We start from the raw sequence: 22108 nt of genomic DNA on the forward strand, positions 1-22108 counted from the left end.
GAGGGAAAAAAAATCATTAAATTAAAACTAACCACCCCCCCCCCCCCAAACCAACTAGACAGTTTGTGCCAGGGAACTTTCAGGGAAGGCTGCTAAGGCTGGAAGTTTAATACTGGTCAGCGATGAATCCTAAGATCAGGTCTCAGATGGCAGAAGCAAGAGACCCAGAAGAAGGAAGCGGGTGCTTGACCAATAAACCTTAGATCTGTATCTAGCCAGTCCCAAAACTTAACTGGACCTTACCCCCAAACACTCCTAGAAGACTTTGTGAATTCACTTTGTGACTCAGTCCTGAAGGTCAGGCCAATGTTTCAAAACCTTCAACCTTAGCCACTGTCAAAAAAAAAAAATGCCCTTTGGGAAATGATGCTAAGAATGCTTTTTTTTTTGGGGGTGGGGTGGTGGGTGTCAGTCCTAGGGCTTGAGCTCAGGGCGTGTGTACTGTCCCTGAGCTTTTCACTCAAAGCTAGTACTCTACTACTTCCAGTTTTCTGGGGTGGTTAATTGGAGATAGGAGTCTCACAGAATTTCCTGTCTGGACTGGCTTCCAACCTTCATCCTCAGATCTCAGCCTCCTATGTAACTAGGATTACAGGCGTCAGCCATGGGTGCCTGGATCTAAGAATGCTTTTCTTTTCCCCTCTTCTATGTGTTGGTGGCAGGTGGCACTCCAGTGGCTGGGGGTACAAGTGAGGTTATTTAGGGGTTTCCCCAATACCAGGCAAGGGACTTAACCCCAGAGGTCCCTGGGGGCATTGTTTTTACTCTTTCACAAAGAAACCACATGTAAGGAATCTGGAGTTCAGTTTCTTAAAATTCATATACCACTTCCCTGTGGGCTGGGAGGTCAGAATGTCTGAAGGGTGGAGGGAATGAATCTCTTGTTGTCCCAAGCACCAATGGGGCCCTGTGTCCTAGGCCTGTCTGGAGAGCCATCCCCATGCCAACAGCCAGAAGTGGCTGATGCCTCACTGATGGCAGCCCCACCATCTTCCTCCTGCTGTCACAAGCACAAGGCCTCCAAAAGGAGCTGGACTCACCCTGGCCTCAGTCTATTGACAGAAGCAACAGCAGGGAAGGAAAAACTGGAGCTGGGAAAAATGCACTTAGGGTCTAATCTCAAGCTCCAACAATGCCGGTCTATTACCGTTCCCTGAGTATCCTTAGTGCTGACATTTTATAGACAATTTCCAAAACAGGGCCCTGCCATTTCTGGATTATATTTCAGCTATAACTTTTAAGTCTAATTATTTGCGCTGACAACCCCCTATAATAGGGCGGTGCGGCGCCCAGAGGCATCAGCATTCAGTGGAGTGACAGCCTAATCGCAGGGGGAGGCAGCCCCGCAATCTGCATTCACTCGCGGAAATTTCTCTGATGAAAATAACACAACATTAAGGAGGGGATAAGGGGCAGGATCCACTGTATCAAGATAAAATAACTCTTTAATAAATAACCTTGTGGCTGCCGCAGAGCAGTAATTAAATGCTGGCGCACCCAGCACACAGTTTTAAGTAAAGCTGGAAAAATGTAAGATGCAATTATCAGCGCCAAACAAATTACCAGCCTGGCAAATCCCCCTGGAATATTTAGAAACTCATTTCTCCTTCCCATTAAATATTTGTGCATGTGCTTATTTTTGGTGGGACCACAGTGTGGGTGGAGTGGGGGAAGGGAAGGGACAAAGGACCCAGAGGGTGGGTGAAGGGGCGTTGGAGAAGTGGCTGTAGGCTGGGCTATCTGCTGATGACTGTTTTCTGACCATCCTGGCAGATCCGCCCGGTCAGCGAAATGGTATAACTGAAATGTCCCAGAGCTCAGGAGTGCATATAGATGCACACTCATAGCTGATATTTGAGCCCTAGGATGCAGCCTTCCGCCTGACAGAATCCTCTCCCTCCTAGAGAAAACTCAAGCCACGGAGCATGATGCAAAGAGGACTAAGTGGCTTGGGTCTGCTCCCTAGGGCTATGCTTCTACCCTGAATTCCAAAGTCCAGTGGATATGCAAATGACCACTAGACACTAGCTGGCCCTACATTGAGGGTAGAGGCCTGGCTCCAAGAAGAGACAGGAAGGGCTGGGAAGGTGGCTCAGTGGTAGAGCGCTTGCCTTGCATGCCTTAGGCCCTGGGTTCGATTCCTCAGCACCATATAAGCAAAAAGAAAAAAGCCAGAAGTGGTGCTGTGGCTCAAGTGGTAGAGCACTAGCCTTAAGCTGAAGAGCTGAGAGACAGCATCTAGGTCCAGAGTTCAGGTCCCACGATTGGACTCAAAAAAAAAAAAAAAAAAAAAAAAAGAATAGACAGGAAAAACAAGCCCCAGTGGGACTGCTTTAGAATAGGCTAGAGGGTGTCTCCAAGAAGCCCTACCTACCCAACCCAAAAATAAGTTGGGTTTTTTCCAGGCTCCCATAAGGCCTTGCCAAGTTACAGTTGCCTGTTTATTCGTTCCAAGTGTAAGTAACCTGGGTCTGAGTGCTCAGCACTAGTGATTGGATAGAGATGAGGACTACTGGCTGGTTGACAGAGCAAATACACTTTACCCTCTGAAAGACACAGAGGCTAGCTGGGAGGCTCAGACAGAGGGGCAGGTAGGGTGATATTCATTTGAATTTGGCTGAAAAAAGTTGACATTGGGGATTACTCAGTGAGCCAAAATGATGACCCTTGCTCTGGGTCATGGACACCAAGCTCCTGACATAGGTCAGGGCTCATCTCAGCCAGCCCTAGTGTGCCTCACTGAGGCTTGCTGAAGCTCTGGGAGGTCTCCAGGCCAGGGTAGACATTGCAGACTCTCAGAGGAACAACTCACTCTATATAAGCTTCTTCCTTGTGTCTTCAAGTAATTGTAGCTTTGCTTAGCGGAATGGCAAAGGTCACAGAATCCCCCTCCCCACCAATTACATGTCAAACACTATAGCTCTACAGTTCCTTCAGACTATTACTTCCCCAGCTATCCTGAACACTACCTGGAACAGACAGCTTGCCTAGCCTGAGTGCAAAGGTGGAGTGCGATCTTGGGCCATGCACATGCCTGCCCAACAACTCTACAGGTACAGGAGAACCTGGCTAAGGGAACATGCAGACACATGGTGCATCAAGGACTCAAGCAGCAGAAACATGCAGGGCAAGGGGCCTGCCCACCCATCCCTGGTCCTGCCTGCCAGCCCAAACAGTGATGAGCAGAGGCCAACAGGCGGGCAGGCACAGCAGGAGTGAGCCTGAGGAATCTGACCGAGCCCGCTGGTCCCTACTGACGGGCATATCCCGTTGACAGACGAACTGTAGATGGATAAGAAGTGAAAAGGACCAACCTTCTCGCTGATCTGAGAGATGAGAGTTTGGGTTGATGGCAGAGTGCGATGAGGATGAGGAGGGAATAAAAAAAAGACAAGGAGAAACACAGAGAGAGTAAAAACAGGCCAATCTTCATCTGCCCACACAGCACGGAGACAAGACAAGACTCCTGTGTCCCCTTGCACACACATGTGCACACAAGTGCACAATGACCACGCTGCTCACAAAAGACTCAGGACTTATGGAGGACACAGTGGACAGGGCTGGGGCCCACCAGCAGGTGCCAGGGACGCCAAGGGCAGAAGTGGACACCAAGGGTGGAAGGAGAGCATGGGCCAGTCCCCATACCCTCATACACACCCCACAGCTCAGACAGACCCAGTGAACTGGACTGGACTCGGGTCAGAGTCCACCCAACCCACCAGCCCGTCAAGGCACATAAGCCCCTAGACCCCCAGCAGCTTGAGGAAGCCCCCATCTGGGTGCCTGTGAGGAGAAGGTCTGCAGTATTGCCCCTGCCTTTTTTAGGCAGCTGTGGTCCAGCAGCCAGGTCTCTGTAGAGAATGAGAAGGGTGGTGGCCTCGATACAGGTAGGCCAGGCTCTGTGGAAGGCAGGACTCCACCCTGGTCCTGGCAGCTGTATGGTGAGAACTGAAGGAGAGACACTGTAGATGGAAGGAGAGAATGAATCACTCAGGAAAAGAGTCAGATGGTGACAGAAAGAGGCTGGTCCTCTTAGCATGCCTGGGCCTGCTAGACTGTGGGTGGAGCTGCGGGCAACTGTGAACAAAGTCAGACATAACTGCAGGATGCATCCCCTACTCAGTGCTAGTCTAACAATAACAGAGGACAACTGACCCTCATGTGCTCCCGGTATGCCTGGCACTGAGCCAGGAGCTTTATGAGTACTATATTGTCCCATGGAACACAGCAGTACAAGGAGGAAGTGAGAGCCCTGAGTTTGGGGAGCAGAGAAGGGATGTGAGGAAGACACTGAAGCTAAGTCTGAAGAGGAGATGAGGCCTAGGAGCTAATGGACACAGAGAGAGGAGAGAAACCAATGGAGACAAATGCCAATGAAATTACTGATCCAGAGCAGAGGGGCTCTACAGGGTAATTTGCCCCTAGGTGGCATGTGGCAGTGCCTAAATAGTGTAGTTATGTAGACTGGCTTGATTAAGGGCTGTCACTACTGGCTAATCAGCCAGGGATGCTCTAAGTATCTTACTTTGCACAAGAGAGCCCTCTGTAACCAAGAATTACTTAGTCTAGGGGCTGCAGACCATACCAACCCAAATCCAGAGACTCAGGCCCTGACAAGAGCTAGGACCTAGCCTTCTACCTCTGCAGGGAGAGGAGGGACGGATGCCATTATGAAAGGAAACCTCAAAGCTCTGTGCTAGGAGACAGGTGGGTTCCAGCCAGTGTGCTGGAACTAGGGGCTCGTCCATGGCTGTCCACCATAAACAGGGCTCCAGAAAGCCGGTGGTCAGTATGACATAGACTAGCTGGGGCTGAAGGACTGCCAGCACTGCTAGAGACAAAAGGCAAGAGACTTTGCCATATATGAGATGAGAAAGTATGGGAATCCTGAGGCAAGGGTCTCAGGGAGCTGGACTTTTTAGCTGTGTAGAAATTTTCTCAAGCAATAGGACCTGGGGACAGAAGATTAGGGAGTAGTCCTTAAAAATCAGGGCCCACAAATATGGGAGGGGGAGACAGGACAGCAGAAACTAGGCTGGCTGAATTAGCATCCCTGGCAAGAAGAGCCCCTAAATTCCCTGCTAATGGGTCTTGGGAATGGAGCCAGCAGGATAAATTCAGAGTGGTGGGTGAGAGATGGGTCATGGGAGGAATCATTTGGATCCTGTCTAAGCCCACTGTGCAGATGATGGGGCTCTGTAGACAAAGATGCTCCAGCTGGTGGAGGTTAAGACTTCCTTTTCCTTTGTCAGTGTCCCTACTGCTAGTTTAAGGCCACCTTGAAAGATAACCACTACCCTATCTCCAGGGCTAGAGCTAGCATGACTGACATCAGACAAGGTTGCTCAGCTAGGAGGATGACACAGGCTCTATACATCTTGGATCTGGGCCTTCTCTTCTTTCAGAATTGCCTCTGGCAGCTCCATCACCCCAAATAAGCCCATATGGCAATACCCAAGCAGCTGGCCTGGGATAGATTCTCTGCTGGGCCTCTCCTCTCATTGGTACAAACATATACAGACAGGGTTGCCTAATTGGGGCCTGAGACCTTTACACTCTCAATCCCTCAGTGTTTTGGGAAAGGACCCAGTCAAGGGGGCGGTCAAAGGAGTTAAGCCATTGCAAAGGCTTTTTCCAGCTATTAATCTGAGATTTGCCTCCTGTCCCTCTATCAAATGTTCGGCTTAGATCAGAGTGAAGTGAAGGCTGTGCTGTTTGTAACTCTACTCTACTCAACCATTTGTACTCCTTCCTGGTTTCTCTGTCTTCAAATTGTTGCCAAAGACAGGCACCAAGTCAGCTCAACAGAATCTTGGTAAGGACACCTGATAACAAGGTGGGCAGTGGGGACTTCTATCCCATACCCACACCCACGAAGTGACTTCATTTGTCTGGGGCACAGTTTCTCCATCACAAATGGCTCCTCAGCTTGACTGGGTCACTAAATGGGCTAGCAGCCAATGGCCTCTTCTGAACTACCCTGTGTCCTGGTACACAGCAGGTAAGTATTATTGCTGACAGTCTAATTCTATCTGCTCTGAGTAAGCAAGGCTGACCAAATGGCCCTAAAGAGCAGGGCAGGACACTGTCTTGTACTGTAGGGCCAATGGGACAACCCCTTGCAGAGCTATATTAAAATGATTTTAACGTGACTGCAAGGAAGCTGAATTCCTTTCCTCTACAAATCCCAAGTAAAAACAGTTTCTTTTTCTTTTCTTTGGGAGGCCCGGAGGTGCTAGTACTAGAGCTTCAACTCAGAGCCTCTTGCTCTGGCCACATCTCCTGTCTGCCTTTTTTTTTTTCTTTTGCTGAGCAGAGAAAGAATCCTGTGGACTTTTCAAGGTTCTGGCTTCAAACCTTGATCCTCTAGATCTTAACCTCCTGAATAGGTAGGATTAAAGGTGGGAGCCACTAGCATATGGCCAAGACAGTTTAACTATCCTTCCTTCAGGAGGGCTGAGGGAACAGCAGGTGGGTAGAAAAGGCTTCATGACTCTTCCTGGGAACTGTGCACACCAACCCTGTTCTCAGGAGGGGCCAAGGTGGTCAGTTTTATTGTCTTTGGGCTGTAAGTAGGATAAAGACTGGATACCCCAAAATGGTTTCCATTCCCCTCTGCTATGTACATAACTTTGAAAAGCACAGTATCTTCTTAGTTCCTATACGGAACACCCAAACAAACATTTGTTGCTCACCCATGGTGATCCAGAGGGGTTCACAGCTTCCTCCGCCTGACCACCCACATGAGGGGTCTGGCTGGTGATGGAAAACAATAGGTTCCTCCTAGAAGGGTTCAGGGGACAGGTTTACCTGGTCCCATTCCTGAGACCTGACTGATCTAGAGTGAGTGGCCCTGGAGCCTAAGATAGGTATGAGGGCAGATAGAAGGAAAGCTAGGCCACACGTGCACACTAACACACAACATATGTGCCTGTACCTGCACACACACACACACACACACACACACACACACACACACACACACACACACACACACACTCACTCACACACACATACACAGAAAAGTCTGCTGGGAAGTCTCCAGACTCCCACAGGGCTCTGCGCCCAGTCAGCAACAACCTAGAAGAGATACAAATGCTCCCAGGGGTGGGTGAAGGGGTTGTTTGTGTGTTTCCCCAAGGACCTGAAGGGAAGGAAGGCAAGTAGTGGCACACGCTTGGTGTCTGCCCAGTGGGAGCTGCTGCTGTGGCTGCTAGTGCTGCTGCAGAAAGAGGAGGAGAAGGGGAGAGACAGGGCCCCAGGCAGTCCCTCAAGCATTTGCATCCAGGGCTCCAGACAGAATGCCTGGCAAATACAGCTCAGCTCTAAAGTAATAGGAGCCGGCACTGCTGGGTTCTTACCTCGCACATACAGGTTTGCAGGGGCTGAGTACCGTGTGCCTGCGGAGTTGGTTGCCACACACTCGTACTTGCCTTGGTCTGACTCCTCACTGCTCTCAATCTGCAAGGCACCTGTGGGGACACCAGAGGAGAGGTCAGCCATGGCACATGTTGAGCATAGCCTGGAACACGGTGCTCTTGACAGCATGTGTGGCTGTGCTGAGCAGCTGTTGCAGCTCACCTGGGCTGTCCTGTACCTGTGCTGCTTCCAGGAAGCTCACCTACACAAGCCAAGTGGCCTCTGGGCTAGAACCCAGGGTAGTACTTGGTGCACAATCTCTGATTCACCAGGGGCTAACCTCACCCTTAACTGGAGTGTCCCATCTCCTGATTCTCTAGAAGAATCATCAGTAATCATCTCTTGGACCCACATCCCTGCCAACCTCCAGACCTATAGACCTGGAAGCCCTCAGTGGGCAAAAGCCTGACACTCTGCCACCAGAAGGAAGGAAGGGGCTTGTCAGAGAAAGCCTCTGCTTCTAGCCCCCATCTTCTCCACCCACTCTACCCCCACCCCCTGTAGGCCCCACCCATTCCGGCTCCTCTTCTCCGCCTGGTCCCCACTAAAGTGCTTCGACCCACCACAGCTTCTGCATAATTCAGGAGGGTAATGGAGGCTGTAGTTCTCACTCAGACCAGTGCCCTGAGGGGCTGCTCTGGCCACAGGCGGACAGACAGGAGCCAGGAAGGGGGTGGGGTGGGGTAAGGAAGGCAGCTGAAAAGGACCCTCCCAGAGGGTGGAGGAAACCTGGGCTTGGGCTTCATGCTGGCAAGTCCAGGTAAGGAAAGCCCAAGGTGGAAGATCATTTCCCTTTGTCAATCCCCAGCTCCAGCAGTAAATGCTTGAAAAAAACTGTGAAAACAAACTGGGCAAGCTGTCTGTGACAGTGAACCCCATGGCACAAACACCAATCCCCTCCCTGGAACAATTTGACAGACAATTACACCCACACAGGACAGTCCAATGGACAGTTATTAGCCCCCACAGGACACAGTCTGACAGAAAATCACCTCCTGCACAGAACAACTGAAATGATTCTAACAGCCCCAAACTCCCACCCCAGGGCCATAGCTGAGGATCACACCTACACAGGACGGATAGAAGTTGCCAAGCCCACCTAGCTGGACTGAATAGGAATCACAGGAAGACTTCCAAGCAATGCTCTCACATACGAGGGCCAAGGAGAGACTACTATGTGACCAAGGTATAGCTCTTCATGATGGTCCACCTTCTACTATCTACAACTTGGCAAAAGCTATGAACACTAGAACATCTGGGAGCAGCTGGAGGTGGGGCTAGAAGGGATGTCCATCAGTGCGCAAGGATAAAGTGATGGCCTATCTCTAGAGTCTTGACTTCAGCTCACTCCCATTGACATCAAGGATTATCAGAACCCAGTGGACATGCCAAACACCCATCTACTGTAAGAACAGCCCTGACAGGCAACCAACAGTTATGTTTATGGGATGGATGGACATTATTACAGAAAATGTTCATTCAAGCAGGTGAGGGTCAGGCCCCTGGCTGGTGAGGGCTGCCCTCAGGTCAGTTTATTAGGGGTATCAGGGATATGGGTGGCTGTCACCGAAGGCTAGGAGCAGGACGTAGTACCTGGGTAGGATTCTAGTTCACAGGAGAAGGAAGCTCTCCTGCGATGAAAGCCTAAGACTGGTTAGGAGACCCAACACAGACCTTGTACCTATTTGCACAAGGAAACTGCCAAATCTGGTACTGGTGCCAAGCCCTAGCATCACAGAATGCTGGGTCAGCAACTGTTGATCGGATGTACAAGGGAGTCCAGAGGGGTGGGGGAGGATCCAAAGAAAAGGGAGTTTTGTCCTGAGGGAGGGATGATAAGATGTATCAAAAGAAGCAACTGCTCCTCCTAGCCTCAATTTCTATTCTGAGAAGGCCGACTTCAAACTCTAAACTCAACACTGAGGAATATCAGAAAAAATGATAAGCTATCATTTTACAGGGGGTCTGCATATGGCAGACACAGTTCAGATCCTCACTTTTTTTCCTCGAGGTCTCATGGACTTGTGGGTAGGTGCACCTAATTCAAAGAGAAGGAAACAGACTCCTGAGAGAGTTTCTCTGAAGGTCACAGAGGTGGTAACACTTAAATCCAGAACATTAGTAGTCCAGAGTCTGTTCATCCTAGCCACTAGGTTTCAGGGCCCTGTAGTCAGGCAGCACCAAGCTGATAGATCAGGTGACCTAGTTATGCTGGAGCTTGTTTACTTCTCTGTGTCATCTCAAGTCTTAAGCACTGAATGTTCCTCCCAGTCCTTGCTGGGCTGAAGGGATTTAAGGGCTGACCCTCATTCAATTACAGGACCAAAATATTATAGGGGAAGTCAAGTAATAGTTGAGGTCTTCAAGAAAAAGGAGGCTTTTGTGGAGAAAGGCTTGGTAATGCTCTTCAACCTCATAGGAAGCTTCTCTATCGATGTCAGCTCAGGGGACAGGTTGGCCCTCACTGGGGGGATTGATTTAGTCCTTTTTGTGTGGCTTGCCTGGAAGGCCAGGGCAGCAGGGCTTGCCATGGCAGGTGGGGCTCAGCTCGAGTCTCCACATTCAGACTTGCAATGGATGAGTTCACAGGAGGGAATGACTGAGAGTGGAGGTGTGTGGTGGTTGGTGGTACTGGGGCCATAGCTGGAAATGAAGAGGCTGGAGAGGTCAGGATGGGGATGGGGAGGTGACGGACTGGACTGGATGGAGTGAAGGTGACGGCAGTGGAGAGGCGTGGCGAGATGCACGGACAGCATTCTTACCTCTGATTGGTGAACCACCTGGCGAGGTAATTTGAATGCAAATAAGATTAGAGAGAAGCATTAGTACAAAAGGAAGGAAAGCCAAACCAGATAAAATAAAACACAAGAAAGGTCCTTAAATATATAGCATACTTGAGGCCTGAGTTTAGTGGACACAGGTGATGTGTGAGCAAGCACCAGGCTAAGGTGGGTGAAGCATGTCCTCCCAAGGTCACTAGCATTGTATTGCTGGGAGAGTTGGTGACCAGGGCTGGGGGGTGATAGGAGTCAGGAAGGTGAGTCAGGGCTCCTGCAGACCCTGATGGCTGGGCCGATGGAGGGAAAGGGAAAGAAAAGAGGCACCAATACCTCACAGGCCAACCAAATCCCACAGTAGGGTAAGATGGCAAATAGAACACTTACCAAAACCAAACCAGGGCTTTTAAGCAGGCAGGAGGAAAGATTAAGGGGACTGCTTGCATAGGCTACCTACCACCAGACATACCAATCCTGGAAGCTGGTAGTGGAGGTACAGCACTCAATCAACTCTCAACCCAGTGATAAGATTCTCTGTAAATTCCACCCTCCCTCCCCCCAGGACCCTAGTCTCACTAGAAATGGAGGGACAACTGACCTCCCTTAGTCTAATTAGCCAGAGGCAGAAGCAGAACCAGAGGCCAGGCATTTCCCTCCACTTCCAGGTTAACTATGAGGCCTTAGTAGTAGTTCCTCCCCACAGTGATTCTTTATGTGTAGTCTAGAGGTCTTTAGGGAAAGACCTCTGAGAACCTTTCAGAGGGTCCATAAGATCAACATCATTCCTATAATACTAACAAATTATTTGTCGTAAGCAGCCTCTTCCCTTCATGAATACACAGTGGAGTTTTCCAGGGGACTTACAAAGATTGATACAATAATAGGCTGAATGTAAAAGCAGATACTGGATCCAAATGCCTGCTGTAAAGCCCCAAATTAAAAGAGATTTGTAGAAGTGTAAAACAAGGAAGTTATCCTCATAAACTTTTGTTTTAGAGAGTACAACTTTTGGGCTGGGAATGTGACTTAGTGGTAGAGTGCTTGTCTAGCATGCATGAAGCCCTGGGTTTGATTCCTCAGTACCACAAAAACAGAAAAAGCCGGAAAGGGCCCTCTGGCTCAAGTGGTAGAGTCCTAGCTTTGAACAAAAGGAGGAAGATCAAGGACAGTGCCCAGGCCCTAAGTTCAAGCCTCAGGACTGGCAAAAAAAAAAAAAAGTATAACTTTTCCATTCAGAAATGTTATTTATACTAACATACAACAGGTTTTTTAAATTATTTAAGATTTAAATTATTTAAATATTTAAGATCTCAGTGTTAATATTTAATATATAGTAAAGTGGTGGACAGGGTGATAATACACATTAGGGGACTAGGACCACTGACACCTGGCCTCAGCTATTCTAAGGTCTAACTTGCTTCCCTCTCAGATTATACTTTCCCCACCAAACTGAGAATTTGCCTTTTCCATTTTACAAGACAGGTGTGCCAGACCCAAAGAGTCAGCTTCCCTAGGAGTAGTCTCATCTAAGAAGTGTCAATAAGCTTAGGGCCAATAGGAAATTGTGAGCATGCACTGAATGTACTCTTCTGGACAGTCCCAGCCAAAAGCAGAATAGAGTAGAGGAAGAGGTACTTCTGGCTAGACTGGATCCAGCCAGCAGAATGAAGAGTCATAAGCATCCCCCCTTAGGGGACCATGAGCCAAAGCCAGATGCTACTGCCTTGTCTGTTTTGTTTTGGTGGTACTAGGAACTAAACTCAGGGCTTCACACTTGCTAGGTAGATACTCTACCTTTGAGCCATATCTCTAGCCCTGCCATCTGTTCTTAAGGCTGGTGGATACTGGGGGTGTGGAAGAGACAACTCTCTGGGTGAGAGTGTCCTTTACAGTGAGTGGCAGGGACAGCAGCTTGCACAGTTAGGCTACACAGGAACAAAGGAAGTCTCCTCAGGGCCTTGTTCAGGCTTGACAGAGCTTATAGGCTAGCAGTAGCTCCCAGGATTGTGCCTTGAGCCCCACTCAGAGGTGGGACTGCTCATGGCTGACATTGCCCACTCATGACTCCATTGCTATTCTTTACATGCTTAGCCTCACTCCTCTTGGGCCACTCAAGCTCACATGGCCCTCTGGCAGCATGTTAGCTCACTTTAGTGAGGAATGGGCCTGTCAAGCAGAGCTCACCTTGGGTAGTACATGTTGCTAATCACGTTCTGGCCAGTTCTTGCTCTTGGGCCACACCCTGGTTTGATATGCTACGGCTCAGGTCACAGATGCTGGAGGAATGGGGAAGGATGCAACTGTCTAACTCTAGAGTCCTAGTGGGGTCCAGCTTCCCCTCAGTTCTTAGGTTTGGACTATACCCAGGGGTAACTGCCTAGAGGAGCTGCTAGATCCTAAACTCTTATGTGAGCCTAGGTGATTTCCTTAACTCAGCTGTAAGTGGGCATAAAAATCACAGCCTGACTTACCTCCCAGGGTTTCAGGAGACACAGTGACAACAAAAGGGCAGAAAGTACAAACTCTTGGTGACACACAAACCATGGAAATTTTTGTAAAGAAACAGTGCTTAGGGGCTTGAATCCACTCCATGAAGAGATATCCCTGGAATATCCTCAGTTTCCTTCTAAATGTTAAAAGGACAGGGATGAAGCTACCGGGGTAAAGGGTCACAGGCCAGCAACTTGTAGGTACCCTACAGAGGAAGGATAACTAAGACTCCTGAAGAGTTACATGGCTCTATACCAAGAGCTAGACTCATTTATGAGCCTTAGGTCACAGCTTTCAGGTGTAAGAAAAGGAAATAAATAAGTGAATAAATAAATAAAATAAAGCAGATATTAGTCTTAAGTACAAGTACCAAAGACCAAGTTTATAAAATCATTTATTCAGCAAATGCTTAGAGACCTGTTCTACAGTTTTGTTTGTGCTGGTCAAGAGGCCACTTCCCCAAGCAAAATCTGTCTCAAGCCCTTCTTGCAAGAAGTACCCCGACTAGGTAAGTAGGGTTGGAACCAGATGAAAAATAGTATGAAGCAGGATGAGTCCTAAGGGAGGAGCTAAAGCTACAAACAGTAGAGACCTTCAAGTGGAGGAACTAAAGATAAGCAGAGGCCAGGAAGTGAGCAAGGATGGCTCAGTGAGGTCAGTACAAATGGGGGAGTGGTAGAAGGTAAGAAATGCTCCCTCCAAAGAGCCTTTACCTTAGGCTAGGTAGAAAACTCACACCAACTGTCAACTGTCTTAAGAAACCTCACGATCTCAAAGGAATTAATTTAACTGAGGCTACAGAGCTGGTGAGGATGCATCTGGGACTTGGTGATATCAAGCTGGAGATGTGGCCAGGGGAAGAGCCAGAAGGGTTTATGAGCCTTGCCTGAAGTATGCACTTGACCACATAGGCATGGTCCAGGGTCACAGACCTAAGGTCCACCAATGTTGTCAATACACAGGAGAACAGGATAGAAAATCCTGCCACATTTGCAGGGAGAGACTGGAGGTAGGGAGGGCAGTGTTCAGTGCCTTGTGACAGAATGGAGATAGTGAAAGAAGAGAAAGGGACCAATTTGAGAGCTACATGGGTTATACATCAAGAAGACATGATTCCTTACTAGAGTAGGAAGTGGTTGCTTCCCAGGTTTCAGGTTCAGTGGCTGCCATTCAGAGAGAAAGCCAATGAAAAAGGGCATGGCTTTGGGAAGGAGGTAACTGCTCATTGCAGAAAAAGTAATAGTTGAAAAGTGGACTGAGTGAGTTTTGGTCCTGAACTCTGACAGGCTGTCTGGGCTGGGGAGGCAGAAGTAGGAGTTTCAGGTAGTGGTGTGCAGCTGAAGCTCTTGGTGCAATAGGCACTCTGCTTGGGTAGGCGTCTAAAGGGCAAAGTTAAGACTCTCAGAGTCCTGGACTAAAGAAACCAGCAAACAGATATGTATGAGCTACAAGGTCGAGGTAGTAGAGGAGCCAGGAGAGGCAGAGACCCAGGGGAAGGTGGGAGGGAATGGCTAAAAAGGAAGGAAGGCTGTCAGCTACTACTGAGGACAAAGGAAGAAGCTTCAGAGGCTTTGGAGCAATCCAGCAGAGTAATGGGCAGGAAATGAGAAGCACAGGGCCTGGCACACAGCAAACACTACATAAATACTTGATGAACAAATGCTGCAGACAGTCAGTCTTCCCAGAACTACTGCCTACCACAGACAGTCAATGCCATTTTGGGGAGGGGTTAGGCTGTTGGGAGGACTATCTGCCTGCTTGGGAAGCCTGCCTGGGGGACCTGTGAGCGAGCGCCAAGGAGCTAAGCCATGCCGGCTGCTGTGCAGCGCTGGGCAGCAACCACAAATGCCGGACTGTTTCCTGCCTTGATTATGGCTGTTTTAATTAACTGCGCTACAGCTGCCTCCATCTTGTTGAGTTTTAATTAAATTAAATGAGCTAACACTTCGTGGGCTGTCTCAGGCGGCCGTGTATGGGGCCGGAATCCTGTCCTGCTTGGGCAGCTCATCTCTTCTTCCTCTCCCTAGGCACCAAGAAGGTGTGGGTCTGATGGGAGTTGATGTGGAGGGACTGGTACCTCAGGGACTGGTGGGAACCTCTGAAACCAGCAGCATCTTGAGAGAAACAGAGTCACATCCTTCTTCTCAGTGCCAACCTCACAGCTGATGGGCAGCAGGGGCTCTGGCCAGTGCTGGCTGCACCACTCAAGGCCCACCTTCCCAGAGCTAGCAGGATTTCTGGAACAAGGTCTATGGGTCTAGCCCAAGCTGCCAGCAGATGCAGAATGCAGCCAAGCTGATTCCAGCCTCCTCTCCCACATGCTCTGTTCCCACAAAAACGGAATCAATTTTCTTGGCAGGAGCCTTATAGGCAGATCGATCATCAAGGCGACACCTTCCTCCTAGTCACAATGGCATCCTTGTTCTGAAGGCTCCAAGCTGGCTCAACTTAGACTTCCAGAGAAGACAGGTGACTCTGATGTGGTTGAGGGATGGCAGCAAGTCCCCCTAGTTCCAGGCCCCGGAGGTCCATTTGAAGCCTGATGAATCAGGCATCTCTGGCCTCTTTCCCCAGCTAATCCCTGCCATCCAACAAAGCAGAGAAGCATCACCCCAGGATGGCTACTGGGAAAGTAGATGAGTATTCTCAAGACACCTTTCCAGAGCCTGCTGTGCTGCCACATGACACATGCTGGCAACAAAGCTCTTACACCAGTTCCCCTTTCCTGGGTCAGGTAGGCCTGTAGCAAGATGCAGCCCACCCTAAGGGGCAGGGGAGAAGAGGGGTTTGTGGCTGAGCCCTGGAGAGTCAGCCTGAAGCTGACCGAGGCCTAAGAGGGACGCTGAGCTGGGTTGTGGCGAGAACTCTTCTCTGGAGTCTTCATAGCCCCTTGGCCCCTGGCCTTTGACTCACCTGAACGCAGCTGTTTGATGCGGCCATTGCTTGCGGCAGGATCCACAGGAAGGAAGTCCTTGAACCAAGAGATCTCAGGGTCTGGATTTCCGCCAGCTGCACACAACATGGTGGCTGTACGTGCTTTCTCCACCACCTTCAGCTGAGGCCCCATGTCTATGGAGGGGAACCCAGATGGCAGCTGTTCCTCTGAAGAGAAATAAAAATGCGCACATTAGGGCTGACCCTGTCTGCCTCTTAGGACCTCTCAGTGAGGAAGCTTCCCCTGACTCCAGGGTAGGCATGAGGCCTACCCTGATATGAGGAATGAGTCTTCTTAAGTCCCTTTTGGCAGGGACAGGGGTTGCCATGGGCCCTGCCCCTGCCCTGTCAGTTCCCAGGTCTGAGAAGCATCCTCTCAGATTGAAGATGTCAGCACTTATCTCTTGAGGTCCTGGGAAAAACAAGGATCAATGCTTTGCTGGCTGCAGCAGAAAATGCTGCATGGACACCAGGCTGGGGGAGGGGGTTGCTCGCAGAACAGCAACAGCCACAACTCTGCCCCAGGCTCTGTACTTCCAAGCTTCCACTCCCTTGTTAGCACCCGCAGTGTTTCTCTTCTGCCTGCATCCCCTTCAGCTTCACCATGTGGCAGAGCCAAGATCCCTGGCCTTGGGTACCCTGCTCTATCACTGATCCTCTTCTAACTCAGGTCTTGACCCTGACCAATTCTCTACTGCAGCCTTGACCGTGCCTTCTCTCTCGTGCAGTCCCAACCCTGGTCAGGTCTGGGAACTATGTCTGAGTATATGTAAGCTAAGAAGATTAAAAAGCTCTATGAACACACCAAAGGTGAAACTCTTGGCCTCTTCTCTCAGTTCTATAGCAGGGAGTAGCTCCCAAAGGTGTCACTTCCATGGGACCAACAGGAAGGGATCTCAGCAGTTGTCCTTTGTCGTCCTCCCATTGTACATGGACTTCTGTAGCAGCACTAATGAGCTGAGAGTTGAGGCTATGCTACCCCATTCTTTACCACTGAGAAACATGAAGAGCTGAAGCTGGGTGGGCAGGCCCTGGACTAGTACAGGAAGTCGGACTCCATTCTCCACCAGTATTAACACTAGGGCCTGAGCGTGTTCTTTATCCGGTATCTCTGCTTTTATCTGACCACTTGGGTTCAAATGCTCATCTTGTAAAGCTACCAGGAGAGCTGGGGACTGGTGATTTATGCCTTTAATCCTGGTTACTCAGGAGGCTGAGATCTGGGAAATGTGGTTAGAGGCCAGCCTGGGTAGAAAAGTCTGTGAGACTCTTATCTTCAGTTAATCACAAAAAGCTAGAAGTGGAGCTGTGGTTCAAGTGGTATAGTACTATGAGCACAAAAGCTCAAAAACTATACCTAGGCCCTGAGTTCAAGTCCCAGGACGGGCATTCATATGTGTGCGTGCGTGCGTGCGCGCGTGCGCGCGCACGCGCACACACACACACTACCAGAAGGCCTACATTAACATATTAGGGGACATTACTGTGACTAGCAAGTGTAAACCATTGAGGCAGACAGATACTGAGACTAGGACCTGCGCTCCCCTTTTCCACCCTAGGCTGGTAAAAGTACTCCCCCTTGGGAAAAAAACCAAACAATAACAAAAAAAAAAAAAAGTGATTTCCAGAACTCAGTAGTGCCTCTGTACCAGTGTGGATGCCAGGCATACCCCAATGGAAGTCCTGGGATTGCCTATCCTACTGGCAAAGAAGCTGGGTTCTGTAGTTCTGGGTTCTGCATCTTCCTCCACAGGCCTGGTGAATGGGAACATTTGCTGAGGTCAAGCTCCTATGTCAGGGGAAAAGTACATGGCATCCTCAGAAGAGAATAAAGAAAAGGCTGGTAAAGCTGGTCTTCCCTGGAGGCTCTGGAGACCCAGGGGGAGTGATTATGGGGACAGGCAAAAGACAAAGCTGGAGGAGCTCCAACTAGCAGGGTCAAGATACATTTATCTGCCATTAGAGCCCCGGGAGCTCCACCAAGACTCCTGCTGCTCCCAAAGGGACTGGAGTTCATCAGAAGAGGTCTCAGTCTAGAGGAGCAAGGAGGACTCCTAGCATGGTCTGGTCTCCTAAGCCTTTCCAAGGATCTGGCTACACACTTATCTACTAGAAGCCCTATAAATTCCAGATATAAAGTCAGGATTGCCTTGATTGTAAGTATGATCACACAGTGCCCTGACTTACAGCTCTGGTTTTTAAAAGGATAATGTTAAACAGTGCCAAGAGAACAGAGAGAAGATAGAAAAGAGAAGGACCTGAGATGCACCTAGCAGGGCAACAACTTCTCTCAGTCCTGCCATCATTTTCTTTCACATAAAGCCAAAGCAAGGCCTTGGGCCCAGGGTTCTCTCTTAAGACTACCTGTAGCAGAGAGGGGATACTTGGGGCTGCTTAGAGACAGGGTACCAGGGTACCAAACTAGCTTCACTTCTACCTGTTCAGCCCTCCTGAGCAAAGTAGAGGGTTGTACAGGAAAAAGCCTGCCAGAGTAAGAGTCCAGGAGTTAACTAGCTTTTATTTCCTACAGGCAAGGTACTGATCAAGGAGAAGGAAAGCGGTACAAATGCCTGCAGCACGATGTCTCAGGAATCTACTCTGAATTCCTGACACGGGGAAGGTCTTTGGGATTTATGCCAAATTAAGGACAATTAATTTTCCTCCTTCAATTATCACGCCCTCAATGGCTGTCCTTGGCTCAGATCATCCCTTAGGCACTGCCACCAGAGCCTGAAACTAGCAAGTGTGAAGAGCTGTCCATAAAACAGCAGGACCCAAAAGCCTGGCCCCTCTGCCAACTAGACTTCTAGGCAATGTAGGAAGACTGGGCTTCTGCCACTTCCAGAAGGGGGTGGGTGTCTCTCAGGACTCTAGCCCCTCAGAGGTGAGGTGACCTGCTGTCAAGTCTCCTACCTAGAGGCCTCCAGCACATCCAAACCCTGCAAAGGCAGCAGTCTTTCCCTGATGCCTGTGGTGCGCCTGGAGCTGGGTGGAGAGTAATCAGTACCATTCAGGGGTGAGAACTGGATAGACCTAATTCCTCAGGCTGATGTCACTCCAAACCTATCAACAACGGAGAAAACTGAGGCCCAGATACAAAGGATATAAGGTTCCCTGCATGAAGCATTTACCACATCACAAGTACTATGCTTAAAATGCTTTACAAAATGACTTAATCTTTATCAAACAGATATGAGGTATATGAGGAAATGGGGACTTGGAGAAAGCTAGAAACCTGCCCAAGGTCACTCTGTTAAACTAGAGGTGGAGCTTGGATGAAAGCAGGTGGGCAGGGTCAGGGGAGAGAGGTGAAGGGCATTCTTTTTTTTTTTTTTTTTGTCAGTCGTGGGGCTTGAACTCTGGGCTTGGGCGCTGTCCATGCACTCTTCAGCTCAAGGCAAGCACTCTACCACTTGAAGCACAGTACCACTTCTGGTTTTCTAGTGCTTTATTGGAGATAAGAATCTCACGGAAGCCGGGCGCTGGTGGCTCACGCCTGTAATCCTAGCTACTCAGGAGGCTGAGATCTGAGGATCGTGGTTCAAAGCCAGCCCGGGCAGGAGAGACCATGAGACTCCTATCTCCAATAAACCACCGGAAAACCGGAAGTGGTGCTATAGCTCAAGTGGTAGTGTGCTCGCCTTGAGCTGAAGAGCTGAGGGACAGCGCCCACGCCCAGAGTTCAAGCCCTATGACCAACAACAACAACAAAAAAAAAGAATCTCATGGAAGGGCTGGGAAGGTGGCTCAGTGGTAGAGCGCTTGCCTTGCATGCCTGAGGCCCTGGGTTCGATTCCTCAACACCACATAAGCAAAAAGAAAAAAGCCGGCAGTGGTGCTGTGGCTCAAGTGGTAGGGTGCTAGCCTTGAGGTAATGAGCTGAGGGACAGAGCCCAGGCCCAGAGTTCAGGCCCCACAACCGGACCCCCCCCCCAAAAAAAAAAGAGTCTCACGGAGTTTCCTGCCTGAGCTGGGCTGGCTTTGAACCATGATCTTCAGATCTCAGCCTCCTAAGTAGCTAGGATTACAGGCGTGAACCACCAGCGCCCAGCTGCAGGGCATTCTTGAGGGAACCAAATCCCACCATGACACTAAGCCCAGAGCTAGTTCCCAGACTCCACTGCAAACCTCCTGTACACAAACAGCTTTTCCAGCAAAGAGAGCTACAGTGCTCCCCATCCTAAATGTGGACACCCCCGACATGAACCCACATTCCAACAGGATGCACAGGTCCTACTGAAGCCCCTACACCAGCATCCTGTCTGCACAAGGTTTGCCTGTTCAGGAGAGCCCCGCCCCCCTCCAGGCCACCAGGTAACCATGGTGACAGCGGAGAGGCAGTGCGGAAGGGCCGAGCGTGCTTACATCTGAGCTGCCAGCTTGCTTGCGGCCTGGCTGGGCACCGCCCTTCCCGCCTCCACATGGGCGGAGTGGCCAGCCCTCTCACAGACCCTAGCTCCCAGATCTGGGGAATCCTTCCCTTTAGGCTTTCAGGATCCACCAATGGGGCATGATCATCTCTGCCCAGGGCTGGGGGGGCACAGTTCAGAAGGCCCTCAAGCTGCCTCTGAAGACGCATGCCTGCCTTATCTGTCTCAGGCCAAGCCCTGGACACATGGACAAGTGTCCCTCAGAAAGAAAAGAAGCTCACTAGAGCTTTAGAACCCACCAGCAACCTACCTCTAGCCACTCATATAGTGTACACACTTTCCCTGCCCCACAGGGGCAGATATGCATGCATGAATGGCTTCTGTTCCCAACCCACTGAAGCTGGGAGACGTGTTCCCTTCCCTGAAGAGTTTCTGCTGCCCCAGGGCACAAGGACAGGAGAGGGTATGTGTGCAAGTGGGGGAACTGTTGGGGAGTCTGAGGCTGAGGACCTGCAGCAATGGGGCTGATCAATCTGAGTCTACCACTCATCTGTTATCTTGGCTTGATGGGAGAGAGATTCAAATATAGGAGCTTGGGAGGCAGAGAGCTTTGGTGGGGCTGCCTGAGCCAAGGCTGTGAGTAGAAGGGAGCAGCATGGGGGCTGGGGCATGTGTTCTGATAGATGAGGCCAGTGTGCAATGACTGAGGGTTGGGGGGGGGGGTGGGAAGCTGCGGAGGCACCCTAGAGAGCACACACAGGTCTCTTTGTCCAGCTCAGTCTGTGATGTCTGGGGCGGAGTCTGGACCAAGGGAGGGGGTTGCTCCAGGGAAGCTAACAGATGGAGGTGCCAGCCCAACAGGGTCTGGGGGCAGGCAGCGCCGTCTGTCAGCATGACCTCCTCACCCGTGTTTACCCAGCTTCATGGTGTCTCTATGAATGAAGGTACACACACTCATGCACAGATGCAGGCTCCCTGGAGTGACAGCATCTGTAACCCTGACCCTCTTCCCTATGAGTGTGGGACCTGGCCTCATCCTATCTTAGAAACATGTTCCGCCAAGGACTCTGAGAAAGGTATGGAGAAAGAAACAGGTGCAAAAATAGAAACCTATGTGTGCATGTGGAGGGACACATCTGCGGTGACAAGCAGCTGTGGAAACACTCTCACTAGCAAATCCAGAGGTGGTATGGCAGACATATGAAAACACACATGTGGAGACATGTAGATTCAGAGATACATATGCCCAGACACATGTGTCTGGTGACACAGAGACAAAAACCAGGAGGAAACCTTGTGGGTAGTAGGGATGCCAGTTCCCTCTGGCCTTTAGGCATTCCTAGGAAGCCAAGACCACATCAGTCTGGTCCCTGGGTATCTATATCCCCACCTTACCTAGCAAGCAGAAGACCTTCCAGACCAACTTTCACTTGAGAGCCCAGCTCCAACCCTAAGCTTCTAGGCAATAAGGGGGGCCTGTGGAGCCTTGGGCCCATCTCCCTTCGCAGTTTTCAGTCTCGATTTTCAGCTGTTTTTTCCAAGAGAAAACTCCCACCTCTTCCAGCACTCAGATTTCATCAAACTTGGCATCTTAAAAGCCTGTTTTGTTTTTGAATCTGAGCTGTTTGGGGCCTGTCGGCAGCCACGGACTCCTCCTCTCAGTAATCCCCCTTCCCTCAGGCTTCCTTCCTGGTGTTCTATATCACCCTACTCAACCTGGCAGATGAGGCCTCCCTACCACACATACCCTGTGAGCCCAGGGGCTTCCCTCTGGTCATATAATGGCTCACACTGGACCCTCCTCTGGAGTTCCCCTTCTTCAGTCCTGCTGCAGGGAAATTCTTTTCATCCATTTACCCCCTAGGTTCAGGCCCTGCTCTGTCACTCCAGACCACTGACAGCCTCCCACTCTCTCCTCAGCCCCCTGTAGCCCTGCTGCCACCCCCATTGCCTCCCACAGAATGCTCAACAAGGTCAACGACTCTAGAGATCTAAATCCAGAAAACACTTCCCTTTGCTCTTCTTGCCTGGCCTCTCTCTTCCTCCTTCACATATTTTTCCAAGGCTTCACAATTGGCTCTTGGCTTCCCTCCTATCGCTCAGGAATTCTCCCAACAT

General features: G+C 50.1%; 1 protein-coding gene across 14 annotated transcripts in view; it reads right to left on the bottom strand.

The window, feature by feature from the left end:
• The window catches only part of LOC138803435 (receptor-type tyrosine-protein phosphatase F), a 91670-nt gene that overhangs the window by 37879 nt on the left and 31683 nt on the right, over positions 1 to 22108 (bottom strand). For 8 of the 14 annotated variants that reach the window (XM_069987440.1, XM_069987438.1, XM_069987439.1 and 5 more), the window contains 3 exons: positions 15600 to 15788; positions 10182 to 10199; positions 7362 to 7472 (listed from right to left, as the gene is read on the bottom strand). In XM_069987440.1, the coding sequence (XP_069843541.1) occupies positions 7362 to 7472; positions 10182 to 10199; positions 15600 to 15788 (318 nt within the window). The remainder of the gene's footprint in view (positions 1 to 7361; positions 7473 to 10181; positions 10200 to 15599; positions 15789 to 22108) is intronic. The other 6 variants (XM_069987441.1, XM_069987445.1, XM_069987446.1 and 3 more) reach the window with 1 other exon arrangement.

This window comes from Dipodomys merriami, unplaced genomic scaffold (assembly GCF_024711535.1).
Source record: "Dipodomys merriami isolate MVZ:Mamm:240054 unplaced genomic scaffold, mDipMer1.0.p SCAF_34, whole genome shotgun sequence".
In the NCBI taxonomy this organism is placed as follows: Eukaryota; Metazoa; Chordata; class Mammalia; order Rodentia; family Heteromyidae; genus Dipodomys; species Dipodomys merriami.